The sequence below is a fragment of the Erythrolamprus reginae genome, chromosome 1 (assembly GCF_031021105.1).
Source record: "Erythrolamprus reginae isolate rEryReg1 chromosome 1, rEryReg1.hap1, whole genome shotgun sequence".
NCBI lineage: Eukaryota > Metazoa > Chordata > Lepidosauria > Squamata > Dipsadidae > Erythrolamprus > Erythrolamprus reginae.
This window is the reverse complement of record NC_091950.1, coordinates 110,863,519-110,878,284: the sequence shown is the minus strand read 5'-3', so window position 1 is coordinate 110,878,284 and position 14,766 is coordinate 110,863,519. Positions and strand designations below refer to the sequence as shown.

The 14,766-nt window shown below is 48.4% G+C and overlaps 1 protein-coding gene across 2 annotated transcripts in view; it reads right to left on the bottom strand.

The window, feature by feature from the left end:
• The window catches only part of GAS2 (growth arrest specific 2), a 124,006-nt gene that overhangs the window by 36,615 nt on the left and 72,625 nt on the right, over positions 1–14,766 (bottom strand). For both annotated transcript variants that reach the window (XM_070735233.1, XM_070735226.1), the window contains exon 4: positions 13–76. In XM_070735233.1, coding sequence (XP_070591334.1) covers positions 13–76 — 64 coding nt within the window. The remainder of the gene's footprint in view (positions 1–12; positions 77–14,766) is intronic.

Genomic DNA, 14,766 nt, shown 5'->3' with positions numbered 1-14,766 from the left:
AAGTTTGCCTACCTGGCTGCAATCCTTCCAAGCTCAAGCAAACAAAGGCACACTTCTCTGGGCTGCTTGTGGAGGACTGTAAAAGCAAATTGGAGACAAAAGTATTTAGGCCAAAGGCATTTGAAGCACTTAATGATACATGCTTGTAATATGTTGAATTCTAAACTACAGGACTGAATGGCTGACACAGACAAATGACAATAAGGCTACCACGGTTTATTGAAAAATTAAGATACAGATGACATGTGTTGTATTAGAAGAAGACAACTTTTGTCAGATGACATCTGATATGAAACATGCAGGCTTCATTAAAGATGAGAAATTTATAGGTTGTTTTTTTTTTTAAAAAACAACCTCTATTCTTCAGTAAATTGTTGTAAATGATTTAATCATTAATTAATCACTTTTGGGTAAGTCATTTTCCCTTCCAGAGTGGCAGCCCTAAATTAAGATTCTGAGATATTTTCAAATAAACAAAGGATTGTAGAATAAAATTCAAAGGTGCTAATGGGTGTAGTGAGTTCAATAAGTTATATGTATATGTTTTTTTTTTAAAGTTATAAATCACAAACATAACTAGTCACTCTTTGAAACATACTGTACATTAAACAGTTACAACTAATAAGATCTTTAAATAAATGAAGCAGGGGATTTGGAGAATAAAGTGTGTTTGAAATAATGGCATAGGACCATTTTAAAGTTATATTCTTTGGTTGCCAAAGTATAAATATTTGGCAAAATTAAAAGTTTTTTTCAGGCATCTAAAGTTTTATGGAATACCACGTGGAAAAAAATTCACCAGTTTGCTTCTCACAGACATTTTATGTCATACTTTTGAACTCTGTATGTGTTGGCAACAATCACCCTACTAAGGCCAAAATGAAAAACAACTTCTTGGAAACTGATTCACATGGGCCACCTAAATTAATGTACACATTAAAATAATATTTAACATAAATTAATTCTGACATATCCCATGGGATATTTTTTTAAAAAAGCTTTTACATTTTTGAAGCAATATAACATTTCAAGAAATGACAAAGGTGGTAATTGGTCAATATGCAGAAGTAAAAGTTTGTTTCTAAAAAAGTATTCATTTTGGGGTAGCAAATTAATTTGTTTCTCAGCATCTGGATCATAGTAATCTGGTTATATCTCATTTCATGATGAACAATGTCAAACAGTGAAATGATTATTAAAGCAAATAGGACAATATAGACATTCAATCATTTAAAAATTCCATGCTATGTTAACAATGTCATGCCATAGTTTATATGAAAGCAAGATTATCCAGAGAAGCTCTTGAACAAAACAATTATAATAATTGTTCATTAATAATTATTATTATAGAAATGTAAAGATAACGTTTTGCATTTTGTGGAACTAGAATTGCTATTTCTATTTATGAGATGCCATATCTTTAAAGAAAAAGAAAAGAAAAATTTAAAAATTAAACTGCATTTTTTTTCTTCCCTGTTATTAGGCACATTAAATTAAAAAGTACCATTCCTCTTCTAAGTTTGACAAAACTTTCGGGACAATTGTAATTACACACAAATAAAAATGTCATACATATGCAAGTTACACAGCCATATTCATGAAAATAATTACAGTGGTACCTCTACTTAAGAACTTAATTCGTTCCATGACCAGGCGGTGAGGAGGAGCATGTGCCTCCCATACACCTGGCACGAGGCTGCCTCCCATACATTGCGCCAGGGAGAGAAACCCAGGCGGGCGAAAGGGGGGAACCTCCTGCTTCTTTGAGTGAAAGGCGGCGGCTGCTGCTGCTACCTGCTTCCTCTTTTATTTATTTATTTTTATTTATTAGATTTGTATGCCACCCCTCTTCGCAAACTCTTCCTTCCCATGATGAAGGGATCCCCTCTGGTCTCGCTTTGTAGCTAGCACCTTTCCTTCACAGACTCCTTGGTTTCGCTGATCAGGCTGGGGCGAAGTGCCCACTTTTGCCTTTCCACGCCCAGATGCTCCGGGACGCAACCTCGTGCCTGGTGTATGGGAGGCAGCACGAGGGAGTCACCACAGCGAAATGGTTTATTCCCTCTCCAAGTACTCAGTGAAAGGAAAATGCTCCATTCACTCTGGACTGCCAAAACCTCCTTAAGCGCCACCGAAAGGATCCTTTGGCAGCCCAGAAAAGCCCGAGATGGCCGGGATTAAAGGGGGAATGGCAGGAAGCTGGCCAGGACTACATGCTGCTCTCAAATTTCCTGGGAAATTTTTCCAGGCTCGGGTTCATAAGTAGAAAATGGTTCTTGAGAAGAGGAAAAAAAATCTTGAAAACCTGGTTCTTATCTAGAAAAGTTCTTAAGTAAAGGCGTTCTTAGGTAGAGGTACCACTGCACTTTCAGATGTACTTGCTCTTGTTACACACACACACACACACACACACACACATACATATATACATGCATACATGCATACATGCATACATACATATATACATACATACATACATACATGCAGCTTAATTTCTAAAAGGATTTTAGCTTGGTATAAAGAAAAATTAAGGATGCTATTTAAATATATAGTGTTTATACACTATGCAGAAAGTAGGACAATTAAAGCTAATGAATAACCAAGAAACCTAGTAAGGTTAATTAGGTCATGTCAATTAAGGGAAGGTAAAAGTCAAATTAATTGTTAAGTTGGGAGACATAAGATGGTTTATTACTTAGAAAATCATTTAAATCATACATCCAGCAAGGAGGAACTTGCCTTCAGGATGAATGATACATTCATTTTTTGCCTAAAACCTAGTATGCAGAACTGGGTACTTTTCAATTATTAATGATTATTTCATATGAAACCTTCATTTATCCCATATATACAGTAGAATGCCCACAGCCGACTTACCGGCCGGTGGGGTTTGCGGCGATCGGCGGGGAAGGAGGCCGCCATGTTGGTGGGCGGAGTCACGGCACCCACGTCGGGGTGCCGTGACCACGTGGTGCGGTGCGTGGGCACCGATTGGCCGGGCGAGCAGGGCAGCCCTATAAAAGGGGGCTGCCTCGTGGCGCAGCAGTCTCGCCCGGAGCATCGTGAGACGAGGCTGCTGCTGCTGCTGCCGGCTCGGGCTGCTGCGTCATAGGCCCGGAGGCCGGCGGAGCAGCCGATCGACGCGGCCTTTTGAGGCCTGAAGAGCCGCGAGCGGCGGCTGGCGGCTGCGTTCGCTTCGGCGGCACCCCCGCACAGGGTTTGGAGGCGCATGGAGCGGCGGCACATGGCGGGGGGAGGGAGAGGCCGTTCGGGGGCCCGGCGGCGGGCTTCGGGGTGTGCGGATCGGGGGGCCAGGCGCCACCCCCCCCCGTTGAGCCCCGCCGCTCCGGGAGAACGCGAGCGGCGGCTGGAGGCTGAGTTTGCTTAGGCGGCACCCCCCGCACACGGTTTGGAGGCGCATTGAGCGGCGGCACATGGCGGGGGGAGGGAGAGGCCGTTCGGGGGCCCGGCGGTGGGCTTCGGGGGGGGCAGGCCGGAGGGCAAGGCACCCCCCCCCCCCAATCGAGCCCCGCCGCACCGGTAGTACGCGGGCCCCCGGGCGAGCGTGGAGCGAGGTTTCGGGGGCTAGGCTGGCCTGGAGGCCAGCCGAGGGGGTCAGCCCCATGGGGGAGGTGCGTCCCCGGGGGGGCGCGCATCGGGCGAAGGCGGTCCTATGGGGGACGGGGGGCCGCTGCCAGGACTGGGCCCTACCTGCAAGGCGCTGGGTGGGGTCAGGCTAGGCCACTGGGGCGGAGGAGGGGGCCCTCTGCGCATTGACCCACGTCTGTCTGAGGCAGGGGCCCCCGCTGCCAGGCCTACCAGGAGTGAGCAGGGGGTGGGGGGATTTACTTGCGGTTTCCTCACATCTTCTGTCTTCCTTGCTTGAGGACCAGGGTGAGAGGCCTAGGAAGCGAGGCTGGTCCGGTTGGGCCGGGCCCCGCGCGATGACAGCGCAGAGGAGTCTCGGGGCTCATCGGAGGCGGCTGAGCGCCCGCAGTGAGCACTGGATGGTCGGCGTGCAGACGGAAGAGCAAGCGGAAGAAGGCCAGGAGGATGGCCTCCGGCCCCGAGGACGCAGTCGTTGATTCTTCTCGCCGGGGTGAGTGCCCTGTGCCTAGGCACCGGCGGCCCCTCCTGAGGGGGCCACGTGGCTGGCGACGGGCTGACAAATGCACGACACGGGTAGCTCACAGGACCTGGCGCCCGCTCACGGCTGTTCAGGTTGGGAAGAAGGGGCGTAGATGGGTTTTTTGGCCAAGAGGCGCGCTGGGAAGAGGGATACATCAAAGGATGGCTCAGGCCGGCCAAGGGACGGCAAGAGGGACAAAGGCGCGGAGTGGGCGTCTGCATTTTGGCCTACCCTCTGTGGTTGGGGAAGATGACGTCCATAAGACCCATGAGCTCATCTTGTACACAAACATGATTCTGAAAGCTTATCAGGGGTTTGGGGGCGAGGCTTGGTAGCAATATGAGGAGACCTGTCGTAGGTTCGCCGCCCCCCATGGACATTGGCTTGGGATAGGAGCAGGGACCCCGGCCCCCGGCCAATGGGGCGCAGCGGGTTCATCCTTTCGGGGCCCGCCGTGTTGTTACGAGTGCGACGCCAGGGGGGGGGGCCTGTTCAAGGTCATATTTCCGTTCCCGCCGCGCTTGCGTTTTGTGCATCGGCCGGCACCCGACCTCCGCTTGTTGCGGGGGAGGGGGAAGGGCCGGCTCCGAAGATGCCGGGGCCCTAGCCAAACCCCAGCCGGGAGGAGCTCTCAGTAGGGGGCCCTGCCCCAGTTTGGTTGGACTGATTGAAGGACGGGCTCACCGGCTACCGCCCCAAGAGGAGCACTGATTTTATGCTCGCTTCGGGATCCCATACCGGGGGCCTCGCGTGGCCTGCCTGTCCGATGCTCTTTAGGCCGGTGGTAGTTGTGGGTCAGGAAGTGTGGGGCAAAATTGCGCGGGAGGTGCGCGGGGACCGAGTTTTGGGCCCCCTTTTGTGCCCCCCCCCCGTTTTTTCCCTTACCGCAGGTGCCCCCACCCGGGGTGGTGCCCAGGAGAGCTGCGAGGGGGTTTCGGCTCATACACCACCTGTCTTTTCCTCCGGGTGGATCGGTAAACATTCACGTTCCCGAGGAGCTGTGCTCAGTACGCTACACACCGTTCGAGACGGCCGTCGCGATGGTCCGGGCGTGCGAGGTAGGGGCTTTGATGGGGAGATGTGCTATCAAGTCGGCCTTTCGGCTTTTGCCTGTATACCCGGGGGGATTTTGACCTGTTAGGTTTTCAGTCAGGACAGGTTCTTGCCGATAGGGCCCTGCCGATGGGGGTTTTTTCAGTGCCCCGCTCCCTGTTCGGGAGGTCATGGTTCATCTTTGGAGGGGGGCTCAGGTTACAGGTACGGGGATAGAGTCGATGGTGCAAAGGTGCGGGCTGCCCGACAGGGAACTGACCTGACTCACGGTTGCGGTGAGGGTTTCCCGAGCCGCCAGGAAAGTGACTCTTAAGCAGGTTCAGGAGATGGCTGGCCGGTTGAATTTTGTTGGTAAAGTGATAGCGCTAGGTAGGGGTTTTTTACGTTTAGCCTGTATCGGGAGACGGTTGGCGTGACACACGGACCACAGGATAGGGTTGTATAGGAGAGTTGGGAGGAACTCGGGGTGGCAATGGTTTCGGGACGTGTACACCGGTGTGGCATTGCGGCGACAGTATATGCTGCTGAAGGCGGACTTCCAGGGAGGTCCGACGCGCGGGCACGGCCGGTCTTGGAGTGGTGGCGGCAGGAAGCGTGGTTTCGGGCAGACTGTCAGCAGAAGTGTCGCGGCAGGGTTATCTGTAGGGTTTTGGCGTTTTTTGGGGCTATTCCCACCTGCCGTGGCCATCGAGCGGTTGCCATCAGTTGTGCCGGGAGAACGGCCAATTTTGGTGTGACAACATGACGGTGGGACACGTAGTGCACACGCTCTCCTACAGCACTGGAGGGGTGAAAGGGTTTGGTCCGGTACATGGTAGCGAGATGCCTGGCCGATAGCATGCTTTACCGGGCCCGCCACGTTCCGGGGGTTTGCAAAGGGGGGGGCGGCTGCACCGGCAGGGGGACAGTAGGCCAGGTCCCGGCTTCTTGCCCCATAGGCCGAGGGGCACCCGAAAGCAGCCCCACAGCATCCGTGGCTCCCCGTGGGGGCCGACGCAAGTGAGGCCATGGATTTGTCCTTGGCCCCAAGCAACAGGGGACCATACCAGCGGGCAAGTGGGGAAGTTTGGGGTTTTTTCATCCTGATAGGAGATACGATCAGCTTTGGCCTGCCCCTGTGGAACACCTTGCTCAAATTCTGCGCACCCCGCAGGCGCCGGGGTTACCGGCCCGGACGATTGGGGGCGTGCTTGCCGGCCGGGCCTTCGGGGCCAGGTCACGGGGCTTTCCTGACCCCACTGGCGATTTCGGGGTGAGGAAGACGCTGGAGGGTTGTATTAGAGGGATAGGCTAGGTCCTGGGTGACAGTGGGCGTCCCCTAGAGCTCACCCACCTGATGGGGCTTTACGAGCTATGGGGCCGGCTCTGCCGCTCTGAGTAGGCGGCAGCAGGGTACCACAGGGCTGCGGTGACTTTGTCTTTTGGAGCCATCCGGGTCTATGAGGTTCTTGCGGCTTCCCGAGCCGATTGCTTCGGCCAGGATTTTACCGCCAGGGATATCGAATTACGGAGGGGCTCGGAGTCCTGGAGGCGTAGCCAGTCCAAGACAGACCGAAGGGGTCGAGGTGTGACGGCAGACTTTCCCGGGCTGACAACCGGAGGGCGTGCCCGGCGGTGGCTTTGGTGGAGTATTGGGCCCATTGGGGCAAAGAGCCGGGTTTTTCTCTTGTTATGTGTCTGGCGAACCTCTTACCAGGTACCAAGTTTTGGGCTGTCCCGTCCAAGGCGCGGGCCAGGCTGGGGCTGGATCCCAGACGTTACGGGACCCACTCCTTAGGAGAGGTGCAGCGTCGTTCGCAGCTCTCGAAGGCTCCTGCAGGCTGGATAAAGACAGTGGGCCGCTGGATATGGGGGGCCTTCCGGACGTACATCCGCCCTTAGGTGAGTGGGGCGGGGAGGGGTCCTGTCGGTGCCGTCATGTTTGATCCTGTTTTGTTTCCTCCCTCCTCTTGACTGAATGCAGGGCAGGCGACACGGAATCCTGATATGTGGCCACAGCATGGTGTACTGGGCCGAGAGGAGGGCCCACGAGACAACGCCCGGCACGCAGTGGGAGATGGAGCATCGAGCGGTCGATCGGTGGCTGGGCCGTCGGGGCCTGCGGTGGCGTGTGGTTCTTCCCCTGTTATGCAACAGTGGGAAGGCGCAGGGAGTGCCGGGCTGTTTGGTATCACCCGTTGGTGGTAACGATGTGGGTTGATGTCAGGTGTCGAGCTTCCGTGGCACATCTGGAGGGTATTCCAAGTGAACGTGGAGCGGTGGCCTGACCTGTGCGTGTGGTGGTCCAACATCCTGTCAAGGAGGTGCCGGCAGGCATGCTAGAATACTTAAGGTGGTGGACGGGGCCGGGAAGAGAGTAAACAGAGCAGTTAAAAGCGGGTTGTCCAGGCCGGGGGTGGAGTGATAGGCCACCCTGAGATAGGGCAGCCTTTATAGACTGTATAGACAGGACGAGGAGCAATTGGCCGTCAGCGGGAACGAGATAAATTATATCAGACCTGCAGAGGTGCCTGCACATATATGTGCAGGGGGGGGGGAGCAGGGGGAATAAATTAAAAATTTTACCCCCTGCTGTGGCCGATAGGGGGCGGAAAATAAAATAAATAGCAACTGGTGAGCTCCTTTAGGGGCACCTCTAATGAGGTGAGGGGCGAGCTCCTTCTCGGATTACAGGGCTCGACCGGCCTGGGTTCGGGGAGTGAGTCGCTCCTGTGGCTTGCTTGCTGGAGTTTAACATAGACCAGTAGCGAGCCATCCCACACGCCAGGTGTGGCGTAGTAAGGGTGCAGGGGGTAGGTGTAGTTTATCATGACCCGCACCCAGTTTCAAGGAGTTTTCGCCCGAGGGTTGCTCTGTCTGAATTGGGCACTTATTCCGCCCCCATTTGATTTTGCACCCTGCAGGTCATGTGGGGTTAATGTTTTAAATAAATTAATAAATTAAGAAGTTAAGTTGTTTGAATAAAAAGTGACCCCGTTATACCCACACCTTGTGTCCGACTATTACTCCGCCTGCGCCGCAATGCCCACAGCCGACTTACCGGCCGGTGGGGTTTGCGGCGATCGGCGGGGAAGGAGGCCGCCATGTTGGTGGGCGGAGTCACGGCACCCACGTCGGGGTGCCGTGACCACGTGGTGCGGTGCGTGGGCACCGATTGGCCGGGCGAGCAGGGCAGCCCTATAAAAGGGGGCTGCCTCGTGGCGCAGCAGTCTCGCCCGGAGCATCGTGAGACACCCACCCACCCTCCCTCTGTTACAGGGTGCATATGATAGGTCGCCCTCCGGGGGGCCGAGTAGGAATTTTTGCAGTCGCAGCATGAATTGGACGAGCTGCGATTGTTTTTCGCCTACTCCACTCTGTGCGTGGGAGTGTGGTTAGGGGGTGGCCCCACCATCTAGTGCCCCCCCCCACCCTTAGGGTCACTGGGGTGGGGAGGGGTGGCCGATAGGGGGCGGAAAATAAAATAAATAGCAACTGGTGAGCTCCTTTAGGGGCACCTCTAATGAGGTGAGGGGCGAGCTCCTTCTCGGATTACAGGGCTCGACCGGCCTGGGTTCGGGGAGTGAGTCGCTCCTGTGGCTTGCTTGCTGGAGTTTAACATAGACCAGTAGCGAGCCATCCCACACGCCAGGTGTGGCGTAGTAAGGGTGCAGGGGGTAGGTGTAGTTTATCATGACCCGCACCCAGTTTCAAGGAGTTTTCGCCCGAGGGTTGCTCTGTCTGAATTGGGCACTTATTCCGCCCCCATTTGATTTTGCACCCTGCAGGTCATGTGGGGTTAATGTTTTAAATAAATTAATAAATTAAGAAGTTAAGTTGTTTGAATAAAAAGTGACCCCGTTATACCCACACCTTGTGTCCGACTATTACTCCGCCTGCGCCGCAAATATTATTAGCTTTTCTAAATATTGTTCACTTAGTTTCAGGCATTGAATCTTTTCTTGTACCCAGTCTTCAACACTGATTAAAATCATCATTATCAATATGTTCTACTGACATTATGCTGGGGGAAAAAACCACATTGCACATTGCTAGCCACATTCTATATCAGTCGAGGGTGACTGACTTTAAATAACTTTAAAGATTCATTGTTTATGCAATAACACAAATAAAAATGTACAGTAAATAAATCACAGTAAGAAAAACACAAAACTGTGAATAGTTCAAGCATACTTCGTGAAAGACACAGACAGAATTTAAAAAAAGAAGACTTATTCTGATGCAACTGGGAGGGAGGAGAATTAGTTAATTCATTTGCTGCTTTGGAAAGCCACTCACTGAAAACATTTCAGACTGTATTAGCCACATACCGAAACTGAGACTCCTAAATTGCACTTTCAAAAAATTATATTAAATATATAATTCCAAAGCAAAAGCCCTGGGTTAATCAATTAGTTCGGTCACCTCAATAAGAAATGGAACACATTCTACTCATAAGTGAGTTTCATCATGGGCAGAACTTCCAAATAATTTAATTTGAAGTTTTAGACAGCAACACTATGAAGGAAACAACTAACAATTGATAAAATGTCATTGCATCCTAATGATAAATACACACTACACTCAGAGGTGGGATTCAGCAAGGTCTGACCAGTTCTGAAGAACCGGTAGCAGAAATTTTGAGTAGTTCGGAGAACTGGTAAATACTATTTCTGACTGGCCCTGCCCAGTGAAGGGCTACAAATTTTTTTACTACCACGCTATGGGTGTGGCTTATGCAGGATGCCCTGCATTTTCTTTCAATATCTTTCAGTGCAAATTGGGTGCTCTGGGGTGGAGCTCCATTTTTGCTACCCCACTGCATTCCCCTCTGTCTGGGCAGCAATCCGCCCCTGGCCCCGCCCCTATCTATTCTCTGCCTCCCAAGTCCCAGCTGATCGGAAGGAAATGGGGATTTTGCAGTAACCTTCCCCTGGAGTGGGGAGGAAATGGAGATTTTACAGCATCCTTCCCTGCCACACCCACCAAGCCATGCTATACCTACCAAGTCACACCCAATAATTATTATTTTTTTATTCCACCACTGACTACACTCTTACAAATTTGTAAGGCACGAAATGAAAAGTGCATGCACTGTTGGCAAGCATGATAGTTTCTCTACTATTTGTTACTCTTATTTTTATATTACAGTGCACTTTTAACTATTAGTCTAGGGTTAGGTGCCATGCAAGGTGGAATAACAAAGTAAGTACATTTAGGTCCATTAGATTCAGTGTCACTCTCACAGGATAATTGCTGTATTAGTGGACCATTACATATGATTGGAAAACATAATAGGTTGGAGAGAAGTCACAGTTGCAGAAAACTGATAACTCATGCTGTAGATTTTATTCCAATGTTGTAAGGCTAAAAATGATATATCATAAGGGGTGGCCTACCGGGTGGCTTTTTATTTAAAGGAGGCTGTAAATGAGAACCAGGTCCACTTATGTGGAAAAGGTCCTGCTGTGTGTTGCATCAAAATGAGTCTGAATCAATCACATGTAGGTGTGCCATAGGTATGCATACATGTAACAATAACCAGTGATGGTGGGGAAAAAATATTGTGAAGCAAATCCAAAAACAAATCACATATATTTAGGCATGCTTAGCATAGCTAAAAAGCAAACCCTTTTCTTGTTCAGTAGATTCCTTGAAGAAAAAGATGAAGGTTCATTGCCTCCATATCCTATAACCATTAAACAACACAGGACAGTCACACTTATTTGAAATTAGAGCATTGCACGTTTACAAAGCAAGTGCACACAGAACTATTGATTGTCAATTAAAAAACACTGTTGTACTTTAAAAGGAGCTTTTGGCAGTAGATAGAAACCACCCACACAATACACAATTTCCTCATCGTTTGCAGGGGGGGGGGAGTTTGAACCATAAAGAATAAATGATGTACAAATCAATCTCTCTCTTTCTCTCTCTTTTTTTGCTTTTTCCTTGTTTATCCTATAACAAAGCTTTGCAATATTACAAGTGGGATTTCCTTAGGCTGATCTTCGTCTCCCTGTTGCCCATGTCAACAGGATTAATGATGAACAGGGAAAGAAAAGCATTTAACACCAGACAATAAATGCTACAAGATAAAACTGTTCTATATTTTATTCTACAATAAAATATAGAGCCGCCCAGAGTCTACAGAGAGGGGCGGCATACAAATCTAATAACTAACTACCTAACTAACTAAATAACTAAATAACTAACTAACCAACCAACCAACCAACCAACCAACCAACCAACCAACCAACCAACCAAACAAACAAACAAACAAACAAACAAACAAACAAACAAATAAATAAATATTAAATTTTGTTGTGTAACAAGTGCCACCTGCAATTGAAAAAAGTTTAATGGTGTTTTACAGACTGTTCCTCTTTGGTTTCCTTCTCTTCTTAACTCCGTGTTTATCCCATTGATTACAACATTTTTCTTGTCTATGGAATCAGTCCTGTGGTTAAGAAAATGCCAGTGACTTGGTTCTTTGTCATGCCCTTCAGATATTCCATACAAGAACTCTCACAATTTGTCATCAATTATGAGAGCTGGACTTAATGGTTCATGACTACATATCTAAACAGACTGAAGGTCCTGTCATCACTTTTAATATGTACATTTCATCTATCAAAGCTTTTCAATCGGATCATATGCGTCTGAAGAATACATAAGCAGCAGACATATCTATTGTAAGAACAAATGCTAGAGTAAATCTCAACTTATATAATATCCAACATCAGTGGTTTGGAAATTATATATGTTTAGTGATACATTTTGATTTTCATTTTTTTTCTGTGCGTTTACTGCACAGTGTATAAACAGCTACAGCTACATTGATACAGTCTTCAGATTATTTTGAATAGGAACATATGGAATATATTGTACTGGGCAAATGTCAATGTAACGCTGCCAGAGAAAAAGATAGGTGTCTCCCTGGAGTTCATCTATGAAACAGAAAACACAATTGAGGCAATTGCTCCCGACCCATTTAATTTTCTAAAAAAAGAAAGCTGTAAAATAAACCTACAATTTTTCTTAGGTATGCCATAGTGAAAGCTCAATGACATGTTTTAAACAAAGTGTTACACACAGAGTCAGATGCACACATAGTGGGGAAGGGTTTTTTTGTGCATACACGTATGAGTATATGCACATGGGGTTGGACTCTAACCTTTGTGATTAGTTCCTTACTTCCAGGGGGATTTAGCACCTATTTTTCTGAATCTTTTTATTCTTTCTGAATATGTTCATTCTTCCCAAGATATCTCTGGAACTCATATCAACCTTGCCTCAAGGTCCAATTCAAATTAAAATCAAACCAAATCAAATCAACCCTATATTTGCATCTTCTGGAAAGCGAAATTCTCGTAGTTCCTCTCTGATTTCCACCTAACAACAAACTTTCTTGTGTGACCTGATAGTAACCTCATTTGCAAACCCAAGAATGCCTTTAAGAACAAGTTGGCCAGAAAAAAAATCAAACTTTTAATGCAAACTATCTGCAAAGAAACAATTTGGAAAAGAAGTTCAGGGCCCTGATTATTTAAACAATTCTATAATCCACAAAGAGATTATTTTAGTTGTATCTTTGGTCACAAAAGATCTTTTAAAGAAAGCAATTTGTCTAATTGAAAGGATATGTAGCCAAACAGATCACATTCCATAAAGCTAATAGGCTATGATCTGAACCAGCCACACTGACTTAAGCAATTACAACAACTGCTTTTAATTTCTATGCATATGGCACAAACTGTAGAACCTGTCATAATTTCCTACCCATCATGAGTTACATTCACTTCATTTGAGCAGAGCTATGTGTGTTGTAGCATGTGTTATGACAGGAAAAGCACAGCATACTTTCTAAATTGGGTATGGCTAATATAAAGGCACAAAGATGTCAATTATAAGACAAAAGGGCCTTTTATACTTCTCTGTTCAGGCTTTACCTCAAATGTTGTATCAATGCATGTTAAGTTATCTCAGCCCCCCCTTTTTTTCCTTTCCCTGAAATAAGCAGAATTACCCACAATTACAATAAAACAAGCAAGAAATGCACATTCAGAATCTATTATTTATCTCAAGAATGGAATTAAGAGTCCAACATAAGCAACATTGAGATATTGACATAAAACAGTCCAATGCCCTTTTCTATTAAATTTGGACAGGAACGTTATAGCAGGAGTGAAATGCTCCTGGTTTGTTATGCCTGTTGGTCATCATAGAGCCAGTCACGAAGAGAGTGTGAGGCTCCACCCAGCTTCCCGACACCGCCATTTGGATTCTTTTACCCTCTGTGCATATGCAAAGTGTTCTGTGCATGCGCACAGGGTAAAAAAAACCAAATGGCAGCATCTGGAGAGGTAGGTGGAGCCTTGCACTCCCTTCCTAACCGGCTCTCCGACAACTGACAGGCATGATCCAACCAGGAGCATTTCACTCCTGCATTCAGGGCCGCCATCAGGAATTTTTGGGCCCCATACAGCCTAAGTGTCTGGGCCCCCCCACCATTTTAAAACTATTTTAAGTCGCCAAGCCACTCCATCCCCCGGGGATCATTTCCCGCTTCACGCCAAGCAAAGCGGTCCCATAGGCCAGTGTTTCCCAACCTTGGTAACTTGAAGATATCTGGACTTCAACTCCCAGAATTCCCAAGCCAGCGAACGCTGGCTGGGGAATTCTGGGAGTTGAAGTCCAGATATCTTCAAGTTGTCAAGGTTGGGAAGCACTGCCATAGGCTATTTCAGGAACTGGGTTAAGCCGATTGTGTGGACTCGTCCAGGAGAAAGAAAGAAGCAGGAGTGGCGAGGGAAAGAAAGAGCCTCCTGGCATCGGTCAGGCGGAGCGAGGCTTATTTACGGCTCCTTGGCACTTCTCCCTTCTTGGAAGAGGCCTTGTTGACAAAACCATGTGTTTTCTAGCGAGGGGAGAGGGGAGGGGGATCCCACAGTCGGCAGCTACTGGCGAGGAGCTGGAAAGGACGAGGGGAGAGAAAAAGCAGGGTACCAGCAGTTGGGCGGGTGTCTTGAGGGGGCACTCCCATCTGGAAGGAAGGGAAGAAAGGCGAGGGCAAGCTATGAAGGAAGGAAGGAGGAAGGAAGGCAGGAAGGAAGGAAGGAAGGAATGGTAAAAGGGGCGATCAAGAGAGGAATGGGTGAATGAATGGACGGAAAGTGGGAAGGAAGGAAGGAAGGAAAGAAAGAGGGAAGGACAGGAACAGAGGAAGGGTGCAAAGAAAGCAAGGAAAGGTGTGAAAGGGGAGAGTAAGAGAGGAAGTAGTGAAAGAAGGGAGTGAGGGAGGAAAGAAGGGAGGAAGGAGAAGGAAAGCAAGAAATGGAGGGAGGGAAGGAAGGAAAGAAAGAAAGAAAGGGGGAAGGGACAGGAACAGAGGAAGGAAGCAATGAAACGTATGAAAAGGGAGAGTAAGAGAGGAAGGACTGAAGGAAGGGAGGGAAGGAAGAAGGTAGGAAGGGGAAAGAAAAGCAGAAATAGAGGAAGGGGAGGTAAAAGAGAGAAAGAAAAAGAACAAGAAAGAAAGCAAGAAAGAAATAATGAAAGAGAAATAAAAAGAGAGAGGGGGAATGAAAGACATGGAAGGAGGG